Genomic DNA, 25,193 nt, shown 5'->3' with positions numbered 1-25,193 from the left:
CAACTATGAATGACTCAGCTCTTCTCAGTAACACAATAATCCAGGACAAGCACAAAGGACTCACGAAGAAAAATGCTATCCACATCCAGAAAAAGAATTAATGGACTCTGAATATGGATTGAAGCATACTTTTTTCACTTTATTCCTTTTCATGTTTTTTTCCTTTTAATCTGTTTCTTCTTTCACAACTGTGACAAATATGGAAATATGTTTTACATGATAGCAAATATCAATACCAAATATCAAAATCAATATCAAATAGCCTACCTTTTCAGGAAGAGGGGAGGGGAGGGAGAAAGAAAAATTTGGAACTCAAATTATTGTAAAAATGAATGCGAAAAATTGTCTTGACATGTAATTGGGAAAAAATATTATTAAAAAAGTGAACTAGAGAAGGAAATGGCAAACCACTCAAGTATCTTTGCTGAGAAAATCCCAAATGGGATCACAAAGAGTTGGACACAACTGAATAGAAAACAAAAAACAAATGAGTAAACATCCTTGCTTCTTAGTACAGTGAATAATGACACATAGTAGGCACTTAATAAAATTTATTGACTGTTACAACGATTTTTATTTTATTTGATTTTTTTCAAAGGATTGGAGAGATGTGGAAGGGAAAGAAATTAGATTTATTCTCATTAAAAAAAATAAAATAAAAGTTAAAAAAATAAAACAAAACACTGAGTACTTGCTGCCCAGAAAGTTTTGCTGTTGGATGGTTATGTTTTAGCCTGGTGTTGTGCCAAGGATGTTGAATTTGAGTACAGAAGATCTAAGTCGAAATCTAGTCTCTGCTGCTTATAAGTTGTGTAACATTGGGCAAGTCACTGAACCTCTCTGAGACTCAGTTTCCTTGTCTGGAAAATGATAGAGTTCAGACTAGAGGATCTCTAAAGCATCTCCCACCTCTCGAACTCTATGTGAGAAACAGTGCTTAGGATAAAAGACTAATAATTAAGAATTAATTAAGGACCCTTGCATTTTTATCTGGGTCCACTAGTAACTAGTTGAATTTTTTAAGAGAAAGTCTTTTTGTTTCTTTCTGTAATACGAAGTCCATGAGAGTAACATTTGCCTCACTCAGAGAGTCAGTGAGCCACTGTTTTAGAAATGACTTTGAGGAACTGGATGGAATCATATTGTCTAAAGAAGTTTTGAGACTGCTTTTTGACAGCTGGCTCCTAATAATGAAATCTTTGAATAACGAGATGATTGGTGGGACGGGTTGATCCTGGTTGCTTCCTTTCTCATTGGGATCCTGACAAACTACAGAGATCCATGGTGACATGAGAACTGGTCTAGGGACCCACTAGGATAGCCTGATCTTGTTTCTAAATAGTGCTGGGTACATAAAATGCATTCCCGGAATGTTCATTGAATTTAATTAAATTTTAATGATATTATAGATAAATCTAACTTTATTGTATGCAACTATTATTACTAAATATTTAAATACTAAATATTATTACTAAATATTTAAGCATCCTAGCCCTCAGTAAAGAATTCCTTTAGAGAAGAGAATTTTGGTTACCAATACATATCCCTTAGTTAGTCCAACTGGCCTGATAGGCAGTGTAGTAGTGTAAAATCTCTCTTTACATAGCTAAGTCTGTGCATGAGTCACTTCCCTCATTGTAGCTATAAATAGAATTATAATTTTTTTCTTTTTTAACTTTGATATGTTTTCCAGATTGGAGTGTTGACAGAAAGGATGTTCAAAAATCTCCGGAAATATTTTGCCATACACCTTTTTGGACATTCCCAACGGAGAGCAAGGCTAGTCTCCAAAGATGGAAGGTGTAACATAGAATTTGGCAATGTGGAAACACAATCAAGGTTGTTCTTCTTTGTAGATATCTGGACGACAGTGATTGACCTCAAGTGGAGGTACAAAATGACCGTTTTTATCACTGTCTTCTTAGGCAGCTGGTTCTTCTTTGGCCTCCTATGGTACGCAGTAGCCTACATACATAAAGATCTTCCAGAGTTTCGTCCATCTGGCAACCATACTCCATGTGTGGAAAATATTAAAGGCTTAACCTCAGCCTTCCTATTTTCTCTAGAAACTCAAGTTACCATTGGTTATGGTTACAGGTATGTGACAGAACAATGTGGCACTGCTGTCTTCCTTCTCGTCTTCCAGTCTATCCTTGGAGTTATGATCAGCTCTTTCATGTGTGGTGCCATCTTAGCCAAGATCTCTAGACCAAAGAAACGAGCCAAAACCATCACCTTTAGTAAGAATGCTGTCATCAGTAAACGGGGAGGGAAGCTTTGTCTCCTGATCCGGGTGGCTAACCTTAGGAAAAGCCTCTTGATTGACAGTCACATCTATGGCAAGCTCTTGAGGACCACAGTCACACCTGAGGGAGAGACCATTATTTTGGACCAGGTAGATATCAACTTTGTGGTTGATGCAGGCAATGAGCACTTGTTCTTTATTTCCCCACTGACCATCTATCACGTTATTGACCATAACAGCCCTTTTTTCCACATGGCACCTGAAAACATTCTCCAGCAGGACTTTGAACTGGTGGTGTTTCTAGATGGAACAGTGGAGTCCACCAGTGCCACCTGTCAGGTCCGGACATCCTACGTCCCAGAGGAAGTGCTATGGGGCTATCGTTTTGCCCCCATGGTGTCCAAGACCAAGGAGGGGAAGTATAGAGTGGATTTCCATAACTTTGGCAAGACGGTGGTAGTGGATACCCCACATTGTGCCTTATGCCTCTACAATGAGAAAGATGCCAAAGCCTGGTTGAAGAGAGGCTATGACAATCCTAACTTCGTCCTGGAAGAAGTCAGTGAAACAGATGATACCAAAATGTAGCCACTTAGCATAAGCAAAGCAAAAATATTGTGTTACATGATAACCTAGAAACACAGAGAATCAATCAGAATTTTCAGGAACACCTAAACAGGATAATAAGCTTCAAAGAAAATTAATGAGTACTATTACTCTTTGCATTCTGTGGTCTGACCTTATAGAACACAGTACTACCAATTTCAGGCAGTAGGAGTATATAGGAATCTCTTTAAAGAAACTGAATTAGGACATCAAACCATCTGAATGTAAGTTCCTTGAGGGGAGGAGCTACTTCATTTTTGCCTCTGAGTTCTTAGGGGCTGGCTTAGTGCCTTCACTTTCTTAACTGTCAGGGCTTGTTGTTGAGTTGAACTGATATGAACATTTGAAATAAGCAAATTCCAATGTCCCCCTCCCCACCCTTTGCAATCTGGGGGTTCTTTTTCAGCAATATTGATGATTGACATATGGATGGGCATCTGAAGGAGAAGATCTGTACAAATTTTTACTCTATGTTAATCCAGTCATTGCAACAGATCATGTGTAACTGATGGTGTCTGAGTGCAGGAAGCTGGAGAATTGTGATAATTATCTAGCAGGGGTGGGAGAACCTGTGGCCCTGAGGCCACATGGGGCCCACTAGGTCATCCTTTGACCAAATTCTGTGAAGTTTGGATTCAGTCAAAGGGCTGCACTTGAGGACCTAGAGGGCCTCATGTGGCCTCAAGGCCACAGATTGCCCACCCCTGAGATGGGAATATCCACAACTTTAATTAAGAGGCAAAATAGGGATATGTTTTCTTGATGATCTAGTCTGGCTGCCTATTTGTCATTAATTATTTTCTGCTGTCCCCTATGATTTTCATGCCTTTTATTTACATTGGGTGTCCCAATGAAAACTAGCCCCAACAAATGCACTGCAGGGAGCGAAGGGCCCTCACAGGACATCTACTCCAACCTCCTTGATTTCTACATAAAAAAACTTGAGGCCCCAAGAGGTGAACTGATTAAAAGGCCCCAGCCATAGAAGTTCTCATTTTGCGTGATTCTTTTTTCCAGGAAAGTTGAACATGGTTCATGAATTATTCACGGTGGCAGGGAATACACAAATATCACTTTGAAGTTCAAAAATAGGATCCCAAAGAATGATTTTCCTACTCCCTACCACCGCTCCTCAAAGAAATTGTGAATTTCTCAGGGTAGCTGTATTCTCACTTGATTCAGCTGATGCTGAGAATTGAGAATCATCTCTCTTATAACACTCTGTCTTCCATCAAATGAAACATGGGCTGAACTAGAAGAGAGAACCCAGCCTGCCAGGAAGAAGAGGAGGCTGTTGAACAAAGGGAGTAACTATGTGGCTAAACCATACAGATCCAACTTTAAAAATAACTGTTGGGCAATGGGCCACACTTCCCACTCCTGGCTGTCAGTGTCCAGTAAAGTCCAGCAATTGCTCAACACAGACAAGCCCACTTAGGCTGTGTGTACCCACACCTACAGTGGAGGGGAGATCTGGAGCCTAAGCCATTTTCTGAAAGAGCCAAATAAACTCAGGACCCATGTTGGTCTTTGGCCAACTTAACAGCTTCAAATTTCTGTTTCATATTGTATGTACAGACAGACACGTCTGAAGTCAGTAAATGGGAATCTGCACCCATACTTCCTTGCAAAGATAAATACTTGATTTGAAAGCTGTGATAACATTTTCCCAAAAGACACCTTTATGTTCTCCCAATGTTGACTTGGATTATAAGTGAAAATTCTGTTATACTGGGTATGGCCTGTCTTCCTAAGAATTCCAACAAGGAGTTTAAAGGTATGAAGCTATACTTGAAATGGAAGCTCAACAAAGCTTCAGAGATGGTTCACTGGACTTGTCTGTTAGGGCTTGTTATGGCCCAACTCTTTTGAAAAGAGAAGTGAGAATAGACAAAGAATGGAGTGAAATGTAGCAGTCAAGAAACTGACCGGTCTTCCAATTCTCTCCCCCATCCCCTCCTCCTTCTGTTACCCAGGATATAAGACTGTGCTTGGGTTTTATTCATTTCCTTCCTGCTGCCATTTTCAATGTGAACTACAGTAGATGGTACCTGTTTCTAAGCAGGATTCAATTTTTGTCAGAGTTTTAATTAATATATAAAGTCTGCAAATACTTAATGCTTTTTTTTTCAAAAGCAACATTTATCATTAGAGAATAAACTTATTTAAAAAACCAATATGCAGATAGAATGGGCTTTTTCTTGGGAAGAGGTAGATTCATTGGAGGTTGGGGAGGTGATCAAATAAAATACACTTGTTGTCTAGGTATCTATCTTTTAAAACCCAAAGAAGAGACAACTTCTCTTGCAGTTGTTATCCTTCTACTGCAATGCTACTCTATTGGACACTTATAATCATAGTCTTTTGTATATAGCGTGATGCTATGGCATGCTTATTGGCAAGGAATATCTCTTGTTTTTTAAACAGTGATGAAGTATATGGACCAATTCATCTATATACTTTGGTCCTTGTGACCCAATGTGACATTACATGAGCTATCATCAGTGCCTTCTAGGGCCATGAAACAGAGGAGCTAAGCACCTCACACAGGGACTGAATTGCTGATCATTTTAATTCAACACACAATGAAGTACTGACTCTCCTAAAGAGCACTGGACATATGAACAACGGTAGTCTTACCTTCATCATGGTCTAATAACCTGATCTATTGTTTGATCAGTGAGTTGATAAACATTTAAGTGCCTACTATGTGCCAGGAAAGCACTAGGAATACCCAAATAAAATAGAAAAAGAAAGTCAGTTCCTGCCCTCAAAGAACTTATAATCTACTGGGGGAAGACAAAATACAAAAGGAGAGATATGAAGGACAGGGACATTATGGCAAAGTCCAAAGGTGGTCTGCCGGGTGGGAAATGAACAGTTATAGATAAGTTATTATAATTTGACTTTGATATAACTGTCTTTACCTACCCTTGTCCTTATGTGATTTGCTTTTGATTTCCTATAATCTCCAAAGATTTTAGTGCCCTCTCACCCTGGAAATTAGTTCGTATTACTCTGTGTGTGTGTGTGTGTGTGTGTGTGTGTGTATACGCATATATTTACTAGATTGTTGGCATGTTACATTCTCAGTAGAATGCAAGCTCCTCAAAGGCAAAAATTTTCATGTTTGTCTTTGTAGCCTCAGCACTTAGTATAGTGCATCGTACATAAGAAGTGTTAACAAATATTCATTGAATTGAAAAGAATAGATTTGCCTCATGAACCTTAGAGTATGATTTTTAAATGGGTCACTCAACATTTATAATGTGCACTGTGTGGGATGAGATGCTAGTGAATGTATGAAAGCAGTAAGGGCCCTGGGGAGGAATATTAAGTTTTCTGGGCCACAAAGAACCTCTGACTAAATTGGTTATTATTCTTTGCCTGTTCTTTGTGCTCCCTTTACTTGTATTGTTGCTACTTTTATAAGATAGAAAAAATGGATTGAATTGGTGAATACAGATCAAAGCCTATCCTTTCTAACTCATTTGCTGCTTCTTACCAGAGTACCTGGGGGCTGCCTTACTGCAATCAGTATTTCCACTGCCATTGATTTCCTGAATGATGCCAATTTGGCATAGTTGCCATGGGATCCTTGACTCTGAGGATCTGGTTTCTGGCTTTAATGCTCTCTGGCTCTTATAGGCCCTTGGAAATGAGAGAGTAAGCTCTGGCACTAGACTTGAGGTTTGGGGTAACTGATTCTAGGAGGGAAGGCTATGGGATTTCAATGTATTAGTGTCAGAAAGGAAAGAGTCAGTGTAAAAGGAAAGAAGGAAGGGGTTCTACATGAAAAGCTGTCATGTTCAAAAAGGGACCGGAAGCAGCCCTCTTCATTCTTACTTTGAATGGGCATGAATTATACACAGCAGGAAGAAGATTCTGGGTATAAGGATGATAAGACATTGAGATATATGACCAAGGGAAGATATGGAGTCTCTTTCCTTGGAGATTTTTAAATAAGGGTATAAAGGCCCTTGGATTTTATGGTAGCTTAAGTGGGAAACAGTAGCATTGGAGCTAGTTCGGGAAAGGACTAGATTTGGAGTTATAGGGCCTGTGGATCCCACCCTGCTATTTTACGAACTGTGTGACCTTCAGTAGGTAATATCATCCCTTTGAGCCTCGACGTCCTCGTCTTTAAAAAGAAAGAGTTGGGCTAGGTGATCTTTTTGGTCTCTTCCAGCTCTGTGTCATATGATCTCAGGGTCCTATGCTGATATTCTACAGTGGGTAGTTAATCAATAGTTAATAGCTAATAAATACTTATTGAGGCCTACCATGTACTGTGCCAAGTGCTGGGGGTACAAATGAGAAAAAGAATGACTGTCCTTGTCCTCAAGGATTTCACAATAAGGGAAAACAATATACAAAATGAAACTAAAAAGGGGGGTACCAAAGAGTGTCTGACTGACACAGGGACATGATGTGTTATGGAGTCCATATCAAGCAGAATAGCTGGTGGAAAATAAGAGTTTAATCGGAAAGTTCTGCGTCCTCCATAAAGAAAGGCTTTGGGAGGAATTCATTGCTCTACCTCCCAACTCTGCAATCAGAGGGGAGAGGCAGCTGAGAGTACTGAGAAGGTGTTGAGAATCAAAGCTGAATCAGTCTCCATAATGATGAAATTTCAGGTGATGGACTTATCCAGGGTGGGATGGGGCCAAATTCTTGGAGTCAAAACCAAGCAGAGCCACTGACGGAAAATGAAAAGTAGAGTCAAATAACTCACTTCCTGCTACCTTCTGCCCACCTTAAGATGAGAAACAACAAACAGGTAACTAGAATGTTGGAGTGAAAGGTTTGGGGTGGACATGCTCACCACACTTCTTTGGGCACCCGCCTTGGTTGGTGATGGGTGCTGATCTCAGTTTTGGTACCTCATTCATCGGCAGATTATCCCCGGTGAATCCGGCCTGTGGCCAGACGCTGAAATCCATCCTTGTGCGACTGCTTCAAGGATTCGTTGTTGTTACCGTCATTTTTTCCTACATCACTCAGTTATATTCTGAGAACAAGAAACCTGACCCTTGGGGAGTGGCTGACGGGCACTAGGGAAATAGGGAACTGTGGACATTTTCTGCAGTTGGAGAGTGGGGTAAAGATTTAGTCACAGTTCCAGTGAGGGTTAATATTCCTAACTAAACATTTGGCTTACTCAGAGTTTCATGACAAAGGTACTTGTGACCAGGCCTCCTGGATCCCCCTTTACCAACCCTTGAAACATAATTAAGGAGGATACCTCTCTGACTCTGTTAGATGTCTGGTGGATGCTCCTGGGTCCAGCCCCAGCTGGCTACCTCCAAAATTTTTTTTTTACATAATCAAAGACTTTGCTAACAACCAGAACTTCAAGATGGAGAAGGATACTTTGAGTTTCCCATCACTGGGAGGTTCTCATTTAGGATAATCACTTTGAAGGTAGAAGGACCTCAAAGGCCATCTAGCCCAACTCCCTCATTTGACAGAGGAGAAAAAAGGTCTTCCAAGTGAAGTGACTTGCCTAAGGTCACACAGGTAGTAAACAGTGGAAATAAGATTAGAAGCCAGATCTTCCTACTGCACTATACTGCTCCTTTAGCTAGAGAATAGGGAATGCCTTCATGTTTTATGTAGCAGTTAACCTAAATGACCTTCAAGACCCTTTCATACACTTAAGATGCTAAGATTCAATGAATCATCTTATAGTATAAAAAGCACAAAATCTCCTCCATTCCATGGGGTGGCAGATATGCAAATGAGCTGGGTGGTGGCCCTGCCCCTTAGCCGTTATTGCCAGCCATTACAGGAAGCAGAATGTCAATCAAAGCTTGACAGAGGAGATAGAGCATTTTATTTTGGAAGCCAGAAGTTTGAGAACAATGACTGGAATTTCCTCTTTCTGTCCAGCAAAGGCCGTTTGTCTTTGGGGAGATAAAAGTCCAGGGGCAGGGAATAAAGGTTATCGGAACCACGGCAGCCCAGAGCCATGTGTGGGGAGCAAGAGGGAGGAGGGGTTGTGGAGGAAATCTATTTCAATGCCTGTCATTAAGTTTCCATTAAAAGAACATTCAGTTAGGAATTCAAAAATAATTTAATCTTGCTGGCCAGATGCACCCAGCTGGACTTCTTGGAGCTGGGCCTTGCCCGGAGGATGAGTTGCATTGAAACTTAGTAGAAGAGGCCAATAAGATCATGCTTGGGGAAAAGAAGGGGATAGGAGGACCCTAATTTAAAATGTACTTTGAATGGCCCAGGTCTTGGACTCGGTTCATTTTGTTGTTGAATTATAGCCCTTCTGTGAGCCCAGGTGCTTTTCCAGGCAGGTGACACGTAGACCTTACCCTGGGGATAGAAAGAACTCATTGTGAGAGGGGTCGGTGTGGGTGCAATTGCCACAAAGCCAAAAAAATCTCCAAGTCACCTAAGAGGCTAAGCAGCTTCCAGCAGGTGCCAGTCACTGATGCTCCTTCACTCCTGGAAAAGCAGAAGTAACAAGTATTTATTAAGGACCAACCTTGTACTCAGAACTAAACTAAACACTATGGAGTTCATCAGTAAGTACCTTGTGGAATCTCTCCTTAGGGAGAAGGCATTTGATTCCACCATATGCTTGGGTGTTTGACTTCTTTGCAAGTCCAGGCCTTAAAAGTTTAGAGTGGGTAGTATTAGAATGAACATCCACAAAGCCAGAGACATTACTCTTGGGCCTTTTGACAGTTTGAGTCCAGTAATGCAGCTTATTTGGTGGCCCTCTCCTGCATTTCACTTGAATTTGGGGCACTGGTTGGTTACAGTCACAGAGAATGTCACATTCCAAAAGCATGCAGTCAAGTTCATGGCTGCCTGCAGGCAAACACCTTGCCCTATTAAAGCATGTGCTGGGGTTCTTGGGGTCTACGTCTTCAACTGGCAGCCAGACAGCCAAGGAGCAGTAGCTCTTAAATGAACACACCTGCCCAAAGTTCCAGCTAAGTAGGAGGGCCAAGCCTACAGAGAAATGATAGGAAAAAATCAAAGTCAAGGCCCCAGGCTTTTTTCTAGAAAATTTTGCCTCTTCCTTCTATTGGAAACAACAGAAAATGGGACCAGAAGACCAATGTTCTAGTTTTGTCTCCACTACCTAGATCTCACTTTACTCATCTGTAAAATGAAAATTAGAGGCAATGTGGAGAAATGTGATGGGCTGGAATGACACTGATTTAGGAAAATACCCTTTAGGGATGGACATGTCTGACAGCCTCTTCATTTTGAGGTCTCATCAGAACCTCTTTCCTAACAAGATTGTCTTCTCTATCCTCTGTTGCCAGCCTACCCACTTTCTAATCTATGGAATATAATGCCATCAGATTAAAATTAGTGAAAAACTCTTTTCATTGTGTGACTCTCTCCCTTGCTGGAAAAACTGTCAGTGACTCCCTATTCTCAAGCCCATATTCCTCAGCTTGGCATTCAAGGTGGCCCTCTCCAATCTGGACCCAACCTAGTTCCCAACCTTGTCTCCCACTACTCCTAAAACTTCTACTCCAGGCAAACTGGTCTCTTAGCTTTCCCACTTGGTCCCATGCCTCTGCTCCATCCATGATTCCTTCACGAATAAACTCCCCTAATCTCTCCACTTATTTAATTCTGACCAGCCCTATATGGCCTAAATCAATTTCGGTCTTCTCCACAAAGCCTCCCTTGAGTATCTCAGCCCAAAGTGATTTCTCCCTCATAATTCCTGTCCAAAATACTTCATTTGACACTTACCATTTACTGCCTTGAATTATGGTCAATAAACATTTGAGTGCCTGCGATGTGCCAGGCACTATGCTAATTATTCAGTTTAGTTCAACAAATAATTATTAAACAAGCAATCAATCAACATTTATCCAGTGCCTACTATGTGCCAGGTACAATGCTACACTTTGGGTATACAAAGACAAGAAAGAAAGTCCTTACTTACATTTTATCAGGTAAAGTATGTACATATATATATATATAATGTATATATATATATGTGTGTGTGAAAAAAATATATATAATATGTGCATATGTATGTATGTATGTATAGAATAATGACTTGGCCTGTGATTTCATTAATATAGCAAATGCATAAATGAAGACATTCCCTCTGGCAAAGTAGGTTGGTTTAGAGAGCTGCCTTGAGCAATGGCAGTTTAAGTGACTTGCTCAGGGTCACACAGCCAGAAAGTGTTAGTGAGATTTGAACTCAGATCTTTCCAACTCCAAAGTTGGCTCCCATCCACTGTCGTGAGCTGCCTTTTACATGTACGGGATAAATGTGAAATAGTTAAGAGAGAAGAAAAGCACCAGCAGCTGTGAGGATTAAAAAGGCTTTCTTTAGGTAGAAGCCTGCTTCAGTTGAGTCTTGAAGGAAGTGCTCAACGCTAGGGATTCAAAGAAAAAAAATTAAAATAATCTTGGCCATCAAAGAGCTTACATTCTACTGGGTAGTGGTAGTTTATCTTTTTATGTGCATGTGACTAATTCCCCCAACTAGATTGTAAACTCCATATTGCATATGTATTTAAATTCCTCATAGTTTCCAAAGCAGCATCTTGCACAGATAGGATGTTTCATAGATATTTGAGATTTATTGTTGATATGGTTGGCTGGACTCCTATGTCAGCCCACTAAATAATTCCCCATTTTTCTAGGACCATGTAAGAGCAAATAAATAAAGTCATGTTCCTTCCTTGGAACTGATGATAAGACTCATGTTCTGTAGGCTTCTTTTAAATTAAAAAAAAACACTTGAAATGGATTTTTTCAATTAATAAAAATTTGTTTTAATAATCATAGCTAGTCTCTTAAGGTTTGCAAAGCACTTTATAAATGTTATTTCATTTCGTCCTTACAATAACTTTGGGAAGTAGGTGTTGTTATTATTCTTATTTTACAGATGAGGAAATCGAGGCAGTCAGGGTTTGTGACTTGGCCAGATTCACACGATACTAGCCATTGTTTTCTCTTCCGCCCATGTGGCCCTCCCCAACCATTGAAAAAGAAAAACAAAACCCTTGAAACAAATGATGATAGTTAAGCAAAACAAAATATAGGATTCTTGTTTCAGAATGGGGGCTCATCCAAGGGCAATCCTGAAGAAGGCATCTCTAAGAGCAATATTGGGATCACCAGGGCAAAGAGTATTTGTTGAAGGTGAATGGGGAAGATGAAGGAAGAATACTCACAGCAGGAGACACATAGCTAAGTTTCTTGAGGTCAAGAACATTTTTTTTTTGTTTTGCCTGATTTTCTAGCACTTGGTAGAGTGCCTTATAAATAGCATGTGCATTATAAACTGCTCCTTCAATTGAAATGGCAGCTGGAAGAGAATGAAAACTAGCCTAAGAAGAAAGAAGGGTGTTGTCTTTAAAAAAATCATCCATTCATTCATTTTTTTTATTTTTAACATTATTAAATTTTTTTTGAATTCCAAATTTTCTTCCTCCCTTTTGCCCTTCCCATGCCCCTTAAGAAGGAAAGCAATATGATAACAATTATATATGTGAAGTCATGCTAAACATATTACCATATTAGCTGTTGCCAAAAAAAAAAAACAATAAAAAGCAAGAAACATAAAGAAAGAGAAAAAAGTACGCTTCAATCTGGACCCAGAGTTCATTAGTTCTCTTTCTCTGGAGGTGATAGCGTTTTTCATCACGGGTCCTTTGAAATTATCTTGAATCATTGCATCAATCAGAGTAGCTAAGTCTTTCATGGTTGATCATCATTAAAATATTGCTATCACCGTGTACAATGTTCTCCTAATTCTGTTCACTTCACTTTTCATCAATTCATATAAGTCTTCCCAGGTTTTGCTGCAACCCTCCAACTTGTCATTTCTTAGAGCACAATAGACTTCTATCACAATCATATATCACAATTGGTTCAGCATTCCCCAATTGATAAACATATCCCCTCAATTTCCATTTCTTTGCCACTACAAAAAGAGCTACTATAAATATTTTTGTACATTTAGGTCCGTTTCCCTATTCTTTGTCCTTGTTGGGATACAGAACTAGTAATGGTATTGTTGGATCAAAGGGTATACACAATTTTATAGCCCTTTGGACATTGTTCCAAATTGTTCTCCAGGCTGGATGGCTGGAGATGTTGTCTTGTTGGACAATGGAAGGTATTAGCATGCAGAATGAGGGAAACAATATTCTATTATTTTCAGTATGCTTAGCAACAATTTAACCAAATGTAGAATATTGTGTTCAGTTTGGCCACATTTCAGGAGAGACACTGGCAAACTGGAGCATATCCAGAGGAAGGTGATCGGTCAGGGGAATCGAAATATTTCCACAAGATCAGCAGACGAAGAGATGACGTAACCAACAATGACACCTCTTTTCAAATGTTTGATTGAAAGATTATCTTATGGGAGAGTATTTAGATTTATTCAGTTTGGTTCCAGAGGGAAGAAGAATGACAGAGGGTGGAAGGCGCTTGGCACAGTGTCTAACTGGGTGCTTAATGCTTATTGACTGATGGAAGGTACAGGGCAGAGAGATTTCAAATCAAGATCAGGAATAAGTCCTTAATCATCTCAGTTGTCTGAAAATGAAATGGACTACTCAGGAAAGTTTTTTTTTAAATAATCATCTGGCCAGTTCAATCTACTCCTACACTTCTGTCTTAAATATTTGACTGGTTGGTGTCAGGCAGCCAGTAAGCATTTATTAAGCTCCTACTATGTCAGGTACCGTGCTAAGCATCAAGAGTTCAAAGAAAGGTGGAAAAATAGCCCCTGTTCTCAAAGAGCTCACAGTCCAATGGAGAAATTCAAGTTTAGGAATGAGAATTATCCGTTTATTTGTTTCAATCCTTTACTTCACTGGGATGCATGGGCATTGCCTGAGCCTTTGCTTTCAATTTTAATAAAAGAAAAATATATATACTGATAAATAATATGAAAGGATGAAGATGAATACAAGGAGGGAATGATAAAGTTCTGGCTAAATCCAGGATCAGAGTAAATAGGGTTTTATAAGTCAGGAAGATAATATATAGCAGCATCCTGATCAATTCAGCCCTTCCTTTGGTAGACTTGCTATACAATCTCAACTTGTCCTCTGCTACCTCTTGGCAGTCCCTCTACTCTTATTGACTCCTTGGCTCATTCTCCACATTAACTATTCCAGACCTTTTCATCTCTCCTCAAGCCCCCACCAGTAGTCCCAATTCCTATTGTTCTCCCACCAGACTTAGCTTTCTTCTGAGACAAGAAATGATTGAGACCCTCTGAAGGTAGTTCCACTAATCCTGAAGGATTAAGCCATAATATGGTATAATATAATGAGCAGTGAGTACTTGGGTTAACCCCCATCCCTGCTACTTCTATAACATTGGGTAAATGACTTAATCTCCATGGGCTTTATTTCATTCCTTATTGCTAAAATGAAGAAATTGGACTTGATGACCACTGAGGCCTTTTCTAGTTCCAGGGTTATGACCTTATAAACTCTACTATTCAAAACTTCTGAGCACTATAAATCTCTTCTTGCCTATGGAAAGAGGTATTCTTTGCTAACATTAATCCTCATAACCGTTCCTTTGACCCAGTTCCCACCTATGTCCTTTCTATGGCTTCTATCAACCATCTACTACCTATGAGATTCTTACATATCTCCCTTGCCTTAACAAAAACAAGGCTCCCCTTGTGTCTTCTGGACCATGCAGTTATCATGTAATCGTTCCCCTCCCCTTTAGTGTTAGTCTAATTGAATGCATTATTTACTTTCCCTCCACCTACCTCTCCTGAATGCTTTGCAATCCAGCTTCCATCCCTACCACCTACTGAAACAACTCTCTAGAAGCTCATTATTAATGTCCTAATCACTAAAAATGGTGCCCTTTTTGTTAGTCTTCATTTTCCTTGATTTCTGCAGCAACTGGCACTGTTGATGGCTCCCTCCTTCAGGATACTCTCTCTTCGATTGCTTTCTAAGACATTTCCTTTTCTGGTTCTCCTACCCCTTAGCTATTCCTTGCTTGATTTTTCATCTTCCTTCTATTCAATTTAGTAGGTAAATCTGTACTACTCTATACAAAGCTCTTCCTGAACCTTGTGTTATGTGTTTCTTAAGGTTTGGGCGTTGACCCTTTTTTGCTCCATTGGTAATTTCATTCACTCTCATAAATTTAACTATCTCCTCTATATAAATGAGACTGAAATTTCTATCCTGACATCTTTTCTGTGATGTGCCCCCGAATTTCTATCCAGGAAGCATTTCCACTAATATGCCCCATATATGTCTCAAACTCAACATGCCCTGTCTTGAACTTTTTACCTTTTCTCCAAGGCATGCTCCTCCTTCTTATCCCACTGTTCTGTATGGCACCAACATTCATCCTGTCTTCCATGTTTGAAATGATATTATCTTCTTTCTTTCTCTTTTGTTGCTTGTATAAATCATTTGTCCAAGTACTTGTGATTCCATCTCTTACAGGTTTGTCTCTGCCTTGGTACAGGTAGGACCTCAATACAACCCATCTGGATGATTGCAATACTTTCTCACAGGTCTTCCAACATGCACCATCTCTCCCTGTACCAGGCCATCATTAAAAGCATTACCCAACTAATATTCTGTATTATAGACCATCCATATCATTCCCCTGATGAAAGCCCTTCGTGGTTCCTTATTGCCTATGGAATAAAGCTCAAGTCCTTCAAGATGCTCCACAATTTCGCATCACTGTACATTCCTATTTTATTGCATCACCCTACTTTAATTCATACCACCCCTTTCCATATACTTTATATACCAAAATAGGTTACCCAGTGAAGGTGCTTCATATGAACCCAACAGTTCCCTAACTCTGTCTTTACTTATGCCACTTTCCTATGCCTGGAATATCATTTGAACTCCATCTCCTTTAGGCTGTTGAGTTTCTACATATCCATTAAGGCACAACTCCAATGCTACCTCTTTCAGAATGTGTTCCCTCATCCCAGAAGAAAGTAATGATATTTTCCCTCTCAGACATCCCATTTTATTTTGTACACTCTTATTGTTTAATTTTAAAATTATGATTATTTGTGTATATGTTAAATCCCCCCTTTAGGCCTTTTACTTGTTTATATAAAAAGTGTTTATTAAGCACCTACTATATGACAGGCACTGTTCTAGGTGCTGGAGATACAAAGACAAAAAAATTATCCCTGCCCTCGAGGAGTTTACAATCTACCAAAAGAGATGGAGACAGAGGTAGGGAACATCACACATACAGACAAATATTTGGAGGAAATGTACAAAGTAAATACAAAATAATTTTAGGGGTTGGGTGGGGAGGAGGGATAAGGAAGTGGCACTCCAACTGAGCCTAGAAAGAAGCTAAGGACTCTACTCTTTTTTTTTTTACTTCTACATTCGTATAATAAAATATATTACAGTTATCTGTGTTTTGTGTCTTTCCCCCCACTTACCTCACCTACTGTTGTAATCTACATTTTGGCATTTATCTAAAGTTTATGGTTCCTTTATGCCTTACTGTCCTGCTCTTTGAACTCCAGTGGCTTCCTATTGGTCTCCATGATCCCATTTAAAGTCCTCTGTTTGGCATTTAAAGCTCTTCATAAACTGACCCAACTCCTCTCTTCCACCTCTTGGTTTCTGTAGCTTCCTTCAAGATCCAGCTCAAACCTTTCTTTCTGCAGGAGGCCTTTCCTGGTCTCCACAGTAGGTAATCTGCTCTGAGACTACCTTCCATCTATTCTGCATCTATTTTGTATGTACCTAGATATTTATGTGTTGTCTTCCCCATTAGACTCCGAACTCCCTAGAGGTTTTTGCCTTTCTTGGAATCCCTAGGGCCTATCACACAGTAAACACTTATTAAATGCTTCTTGAATGGGAAGTTCTTATATGAACTGATGAAGAGGGAAGTGAGCAAAATGGGAGGAATGATGAGTATGATAACAACATTGTAAAGATAAACACCTTGGAAAGCCTTAAAAGTCCTGATCAATGCAACACCAGCCATGATTCCAGATGACTCTTGGAAACATGCAGTATACTGTCTGACAAAGGTGATGGATCCAAGAGACAAAATGAGACATATACTTTTGAAAATGGACAATGTGAGAATTAGTTTTTGCTTAGCTATTGGTTACAATGGTATTATTTTTCTTTTAAATGGAAAGAGGGTGAAGAGAGAAAATAAATGCTTGTTAATTGAAAAATAAATGACTTGGTTACAATGGTTCTGTTTTTCTTTTAAATGGAAAAGGAGCAAGAAAAAGAGAAAACAAATGCTTATTAATTGAAAAATAAAATAAATACTTGTTGACTGGCAATATCTGCTTAATAAATATACTAGTTGCACTGAGTTAAAGGGCATCCCAGTAACCGCAGCCTGGTCACCTAGCAGATTCCTTCCGTGAACTCTTACTCCCTGTTCTCAGGTTTGACCTTAATTAAAGACCTTCTCCCCACCGCCAGCTTTGCTCCCGGGAGGGCTTCATATGGATCTTAGCTGGCCAGGCAGAGGGGTCAGTTGTCGGCCTTGGTCTTAGGCTGCAAGCTCTTTCCTTGCCCCCTCTTTTTCCAGTGCCACTTTCCTGTCTCTTTTTCCAAGGGGGCTGAGGGAAGGACGACTAGAGGGGAGAAGTGTACACATTTTACACGTGGTGATGGGAGCGAGGGGAGCCTACACCGCGCAGGGGCGGTATTGGATCGGAATGAGGTAGACCGCGTTAGGTGCCGGCTGTGTAGCCTCTGGCCAGCAGGTGGCACCATACTCTGCAGTTTCACCAAAGTGAAAATTGCCTTATTGAGACAGTCTTGTAGTTCTGGGGCAGCCAGCAATTATTAAGTTTCAGATGGAATGGGATAGGGTCCTTTGCAACATCTAACAGGCTTTTCTGTAGCCATTACAATCTTTTAGGTACACAACGACTAGACAAATACAATGTAGTACCGTGTTGGATGTTGCTGAACTGAGCAGTGATGAAATGGAGGAGATCTGGGCTCTATTTTGGTTCTGCCACTAACTGTATGATCCTAGGCAAATAATTTAATCTCTCTGAGCCTCAGGGGATCATAATACTCGTGCTACCTACCTCCCAGAGTCCTCAGAGAAAATGATTTCTAAACCTTAAGTTGAAATTATGGAAGCTTTCTTGGGTTTCTCATCTAAAATACAATATAATACAACACAATGGGATATAATGTAATTTGAGATATCATAATGTAATATGATACAACCTAACCAAACAATATAACATAATATAGTGTATCATATAATGTGATACAATCAAACCCAACATAACATATAATGTAATATAATATAACCTAACGCAATACAGCATGACATAGTGAAATGTAATACAACATAATATAATGTAACACAATATAACACACCAAGGGTCCAGTGAATCCTGAAATTCTAAGATGCAAATGAAGTTAGCAAATAGCTATTAAGGACCTATTATGTTCAGAGCACTAGGTTGCAGGAGGTCCATTTAGATAATATAACAGTTCTTGCCTTCCTGGAACTTGTAGCTTAGTGAAAAGTAAACAACAATACAAATAACTACGAAGCAGGTCTGATGAAGTTACTTCAGTCACTTCAAGGCGCCTCCATGGCTTTTTAGGGTAAAATAAAAATTCTCTCAGATTTTCTTTCAAAGTTGATTACACGTTGCTCCCTCTCATGCACTCTTTGCTTTAGCTAAATTGACCTTGATGTTCCACGTATGAAATGTGCTATCTCCCCTATCTATGTCTTTGTTCTGGTATAAGCTACTTTCCCTCCTCCACCGCTGCTTCTTGGAAATCTTGGCGTCCTTCAAAGGAGCCCTTCACCTCATATCACCTTCTTCAACTGATTGTTCTCCTTTCCTCAAATTATTGCATCTTGATTTTGAAAATATTCAGTTTTTTCTTATCTGTGAACATGATTTATCATGCTCAGGAAAATATAAACTCCTTGAGGGCAGGGACTCTCATTTTTGTATTTGATTATGTGCCACCTAGCATAATGCCAGGCACAAAGTAGGCATTTAAATGCTCATGGAGAACTATATGTAGTGAAGGCTGTCCTTCACATGTTTAGTAGGGGGGTGTTGTGTGGTTTGAAGGGAGATAGAATAGACATCTCTAGCCTAATCTCAGACTATTTTCTGTTAGGAAGAGGAGCAGGAGATTGGGGCCAGAAGTTTGGCTACTCAGAGAAAAGAGGTGCTGGACTAGCATTATATTTATCTGCTTTAAATAATATCAGTCTAGCTTCTCAAGTGCGGCCCTTTGACTGAATCCAAACTTCACCCTGGAGGAGATAGAATTTTCAGGTTCAAGCTAAACTTCTATCGCTATTCATTAATGGGAAGAAGATCCCAAACTTTACATACAAGGCTTGACTTCCTTCCCATCAAATACCAGTCCTATACTGAACATTTATCCAAGTCAATAGCAAAACAGAAATCAGAGAAAGTACACACAGGAGAGTATAAACCAGACAATGCAGAGTGTAGCAGCACTCCCATTGGGAGTAAGATAACTCAGCTCAACTGAGATAGAGAGGCCCAGATCACACCCAAAGGGTTCCCTGAAGTCTCTAATGTAGCAAGCTAGGAATAAGGATATAATGGAGATCGCTAGCTTCTCTCATGTTGGCTTCTTCCCAGAGTCTTATTCTCCCTTCAGCCAACTGAAGTGGCATTGGCATTGTCTATCTTTTCTCTCAAAACTGGAAGCCAGAAGCTCTTGAAGTGACTACGGAGCTTGAAGATCCTGAAGAGGCTAGATCTCTTGTCCAGTGCTATTAGACTACATTGACTCCTAATTATGCAATTTGCATAAGGCAATGATGTATTTGAAGGTCATAGAATCATAAATTTAGAGCTAGAAGGGACCTTGAAGGTCATTAATCCCTCCCCCAATTTTACAGATGAGGCAACTGAAGCTGAGAGAGGTTAAGTGACTTCACATAGTCAGGAAATATCTTAGGATTTGAACTCAAAAGTTCATTACTCTACCCATCGCACCAATACAAATAAGAAGACCATAATTCATTTTACTAAGAAATACAACCAACAATATCCTGAATAACCACTTCTGGAAACCTGGCCCTGTCACTGAGGGAGCATCATCAAGTTACCAGATGCAGGGGAATGATAATTGCATTAGAGAATTATGAAATAAATTGTTATGTGAGGTCTGAGAGGGATGTTTGATACAAAACAAGAGGATCCAGGCAGACTTCCTGTTGAAGGAGGCATTTACAAAGACAGAGCTACTTTCAGCCATGCAAATAGTCTCTCTAATTCACTTGGTTGCTGAAAGTCTTTGGCTTATAAGATCTCTATCGGTTGTCCTCACACATCCTATTACCATTTCTTTGTCCTCTCTGTGTAGTTGATGAAATGTAGTGAAAAGATTTGGAGTAAGAAAACCTGGGTTCAAAGAACCCTAGGTTTGTTAATTATAGTTATCCATTCCGCACCATGACTTTCCCCATTGTGGTTTCAATACATTGCAGGTCAGCATAAGAAATTAAATGGGAATTTTTTTTTTGGAGTTTTGAAGAAGCTACAACTGGCACATGAAGCCAGTAGATGACACAGAAAAAGTTTAGGAACTTTTAGTTTAGGAACATAAAATATATATACAGTATTATATAAGACCAACATATTTTGTCTTTTAATATCATAAATATACACAATTTCTTTTTTAAAGTTAAAGTTTGGAAAAAGAACCAGCAGATTATATACAAAGGCTAGAAATGTTGAGATATCTTACAAAAATTTAGTAACTCATAAATGCATAAAATGTATATACTGTTATGTATAATATTACCTATAGAGTATGTATTTTATTGTTTAATAACATAAATGAACAGCTATGTAATTTTTTTCTTAAAATTAAATTTGTAATAAAAAAACTATGATTCTACACACCATTTTGGGGACGCCAAGAGTATTTACAGCAATCTCTCATGTGACATCTCACTGTGATCTCTGCATTTTGAGTTTCTCGTATCTTGTATCATTTAAATTGCAAAGGGAGGACAAAAAAAATTATGTGGATTTTCCAGATTGCTGGGGTACCATGCTCCTAACCTCTGCAATGTGGAAGGGGTAATCGTGCTGCCTACATGACTTTGGGCAACTTCTATGGACTGCTGTTCTCTCATCTATAACACAAACAGGTCAGAAGACAGTGGAGAATGGGAACACGTCTGCAACAATTCATCCAGAAAAGAAAGAAGAGAAGGAAGAAGTTAAAAGTAGCTTGTAATTGCATTCAGACAGACAGAAAGCCCCTTCTATGCATCATCACAGCTGATGGTTGTCTTCAGTCTTTGACAGGAAAGCTACAATTGCCCACCAAAGGCAGTTCAACAAGCTAACCTCAACTTTCCAGAAAAGAGTGGTTATGAATACACAAAATCTTCTCCCATCAAGGGCAGTAGACAAGGGTAAGGAGCAGGGTGACATTTGTGGTGACCACAGAATGACAGAAGACTGAGTATCTCAATTCTGATAAGGGTAAAAGGCAAAAAGAATTTGGTGGAGACCTTCAGAGTGTGCAGTAGTTGTCTTTTTTATCATAAAAGATCTGCAAGTTATGCCCAAAGTGTGGATTAATTTTTCTCCTGGAAAAGATGGCAAAGGCCCTAGAGGAATGCTTCTCCATTCTTCAGGTTATTGGGGGATTTAAAGTGTTTCTTGGATAAAAATAAAAAAATATAATAAAAGGCTTCGGAATAAAAATTATGAAAAAACACGATACGAAGAAGAAGGGACTCCTGCCCAATGTCAGGAGGTGAAAGGGTAAAAACAAAAAAAGTGTAACAAAGGATAAAGAGAAGAAAAAGACCACTGTCAGTCAATCAATAAACATTTATTAAGTGATTACCCTGAGAGCAAGATGCTATTATTATTTATACACTCACATAGGATCACACAGCTAGTTAATTGCCAAAGGCACAATTAAAAACCAAAACTCCTGACTCCCAGCTGGGTAGTCTTTCGCCAAACCACCCTGATGCCTAATTCATACTCTCTTTTGGAGGGGACCTATGTGATCCTATGTGAGTAAGTTAAGCTTCAGTTTCTGAAAGGACTTGATAAACCTTAAAGTGTAAAACGTATAAAGTGCAAAAATATAAAATCTAATATGCTGTAATCTTAAATTCCACTTTATTCTGATTGCTGCATGCTGTGTTTGTCAATCAGATATAAGGGATGCTATGAGGCAGTTAGGTGAAGCAGTGCATAGCACACTTTGCCTACAGTCAAAAAGACTTGAGTTCAAATCCAGCTTCAGACACTTACTAGTAAGTCACTTAAACTCTGCCTGCCTCAGTTTCCTCATCTGTAAGTTGGGGATAATAATAGCATCTTGCTCTCAGGGTTAGTGTGAGGAGGAAAAGAGATAATAATTATAAAGCAGTTAGCACAGTGCCTGGCACTTAGTAAGTACTACATAAATCTTAGTAATTATAATTAACACAGCATGCTTGAGGCCAATTCCATTTGTAGAAATGTGGAGCTTGTAGAGTAACTCAGTCAGAATCTCTGACATCATGGTTCCTCCAGGATCTTTTCTGCCCTGCTCCAGTTCTTTTGTTGACTGTTGGAAAGTAGTTTTCAGATATCTGTGATTATCAAACCAACTCTCTCCTGCCATGAAAGATGAAGTAATTGAAATTCCATCTTCAACACACCTCTGAGATGGCTTTCCCCAAGGCCACTAATGAATACTCTATTGCAAAGTCAATTCTCCTTGGTCTCCCTGTGATATTTGTCACTGTAGAACATGTCTTTTCACCATTTTTAATCACCTCTCTTCCCTTGATTTCCATGACACTGAAATCTCATGGTTCTCCTCTCTTTGGGACAGCTTCTTTATCTGTTTTGTTGAATCCTTATCTTCCTTCCAGTTCATAAATGTGGATATTCCTCAAGGTTCTGTCCTAGGGTGTCTTTTCTCTACATATCCTTTCCCCTGGTGATCTTACACATTCCAATTGCTTCAGTTATTGCCTTTGGGTTGATATCTAAATCCTTAGCATCAAGCTTTCCCCATAACTTCCCATATTTCCAATTGCTTGTTGGATACTTCTAGCTGGATAGCCTATTGTTACCTCAAATTTAGCACATCTAAAATTGAACTTGACATTGTCCCCCTTCCTCTACAACAACAACAAACAAGCAAAAACCCTTTCCCTCCCTATGATTTCTTGATTTCCTGTTAAAGGGACCACCATTTTTCAGCCTCATAACTCCGGAGTCCTCTTTGACTCTTCCTTCTCTGTCACCCCCATCCAATCAGATGACATGTCCTATCATTTCCCCCACTATAATATCATTGATATCTAGTCCCTTTTTTCCACTTCTACTACAATTGTGCAAGCATCCTAATTTTAGTCCTCGTTTCTTCTTACCCTGATTATTGTAATTGCTTCTTATCTCATCTTCCTGGCTGTAGTCTATCCCTTCACTAATTTTCATTCATACTACTCAAGTAATTTTCTGAATGTATTACTATGACCATGTCATTTCTCTACTTAAAAATCTTCAGGCCTCCCCGCTGTCGCCTAAACAAAAAAAAAAAAAAAACCCAACAAATCTCTGATGCTGACAGTCAAGGCCCTCCACAATCCAACTCAAACTTTCTTCTTCAGTTTTATCTTACATTGTTGTTATTCATTCTTGAAGAAAACCAATGACAGCAGGAAGGTGATGTCTTGACTTGCAAGTGAACTGGATTTAACTGAGGCAGGGCTGTGCAAAGTCACCAGGCTCACTCTCTTCTCCAGAACCATCTGAGTCCAGCGGCAAGATATAGATCAGGATGACTAGAGATGGGCCCAGATGCAGTGGGAGACCTTGGGCTTTTGAAGCTAAGGTCTTTCCCAGATCTCAATTTATCTAAGGCAGCACCCATTCAGTGATTAAGGCTAGGGAAGAAATGAGACAAAAGAAGGCCTCTTTTATCTACTCAAAAAAAAATCAATCTGGGAGGAGAAGACCTTTAGGGTTTCTGGACAGAACAGAAACAATTGCTATTTACACTCAGTTTGAGCCATCAAAACCCAAACAATAACCCACAGAGGCTGGGGCTGGGACTTATTATTGGCTAATCAGTGAAAGTCAGAGTGATTTGGTTTTAAGGCATACTCAAGCAGCTCCAATGGACCTTATCAAAGCCTGGTTTTTCCAGAGCTCTATTTCAAGAAATCCACTTCCCTTTGAGCATAGAACCCACATGTAGGTGCATGATTGCCCATGTGGACAGAGGAATGAAGGAAGGAAGGGAGGGAGGGAGGGAGGAAGGAAAGAAGGAAGGAAGAAAAAAGGAAAAAAAGGAAGGAAGGAAAGAAAAAGGAAGAAAGGAAGGAGGGAAGGAAGGAAGCAGCATTGCCTAAGTAGAACTGGCCAGTTGGGTCCTCAGTGGGGCAGCTACTACTACTCACAGATCATTGTTTGTCCTTTGTTCTCAGAGACGACCAATTTCATCAGAAAGGTGATGTCTTGACTTGCAAGTAAATTGGATTTAAGTAAGGTAAGGCTGTGCAAAGTCATCAGGTCCAGTGGCAAGATATAGATCAAGAAGATTGGAGATGGTCCCCAATCTTATACTACTCTCTTTCGTGTATTCTGTATTATAGCTAAATTGAACTACAACTCTTTGTTTCTTTCCTTCTTGCCTTCTTTTTCTATGCCTTCTTTCATGCCTAGATTGACCTGTCTTCACCCAGCCCTGCCCCACCCATTTCTTGCTGGTGAAGTCATCCCCCTTTTTTCAATGGTCAACTCTACTGATGCTACTTCCTCTAATCCCTCCCAGGTGAAAATGATTTCTTCCTCATATTTGCTACAGAACTTTTCTTGGATATCTCCTTTGGATTTTTTTTAAACCACTGTTACTTACATCATAGTTATTTGTGAACCTGTCCTTCCCCTTACTCTCTGTAATTCATTTGAGAGCAGAAACTATGTTGTATCTATCTTCAGTGTTGGCACAGTTCTAATAGTAGGTATCTAATACATTTGTGTTTAATTGAATTGAAGCTAGATAAAGAATTTAAGATAAAGAAAGAATAGCTGGGCTGAGTCTGAAGTATACCTTAGATTTTGTGGGAGTCTATTTCAGAGAACGGATCTTAAAAAATTAATAATGAGGAGGATACTATAGCATACAATTTTACAAGAGATGTGGGCTGGAGAAGGACTGGAAGAGCAAAATTCTGACAATGCAAAAACACAGATCATTCCAAGGAGGAATAATAAATGGGCTTGTTTAAAGAGGCATATTTCGATTTACAAGGAATTCATTATTCACTATATTTTTTTTGTTTATTTAAAACCAAACTTTAATATTATGGATTCAATCCA

The 25,193-nt window shown here is 39.4% G+C and overlaps 1 protein-coding gene across 1 annotated transcript; it reads left to right on the top strand.

Annotated features, from left to right (window-relative positions):
* Window positions 1–1,705: 1,705 nt before the first annotated feature.
* Window positions 1,706–2,833, top strand: KCNJ1 (potassium inwardly rectifying channel subfamily J member 1). The gene has a single exon (XM_036747862.1). It carries the CDS (start codon window positions 1,715–1,717, stop codon window positions 2,831–2,833), a length of 1,119 nt encoding a protein of 372 aa, XP_036603757.1. The 5' UTR covers window positions 1,706–1,714.
* Window positions 2,834–25,193: the final 22,360 nt, after the last annotated feature.

This window comes from Trichosurus vulpecula, chromosome 2, assembly GCF_011100635.1.
Source record: "Trichosurus vulpecula isolate mTriVul1 chromosome 2, mTriVul1.pri, whole genome shotgun sequence".
Classification (NCBI taxonomy): Eukaryota; Metazoa; Chordata; class Mammalia; order Diprotodontia; family Phalangeridae; genus Trichosurus; species Trichosurus vulpecula.
Note: the sequence above shows the minus strand (reverse complement) of the source record. Positions and strands in the feature narration are given on the sequence as shown.

Bases quoted from the DNA above. Each gene is read 5' to 3' on its own strand.
- KCNJ1 (XM_036747862.1), top strand. From the start codon at position 1,715: ATGTTCAAAAATCTCCGGAAATATTTTGCCATACACCTTTTTGGACAT.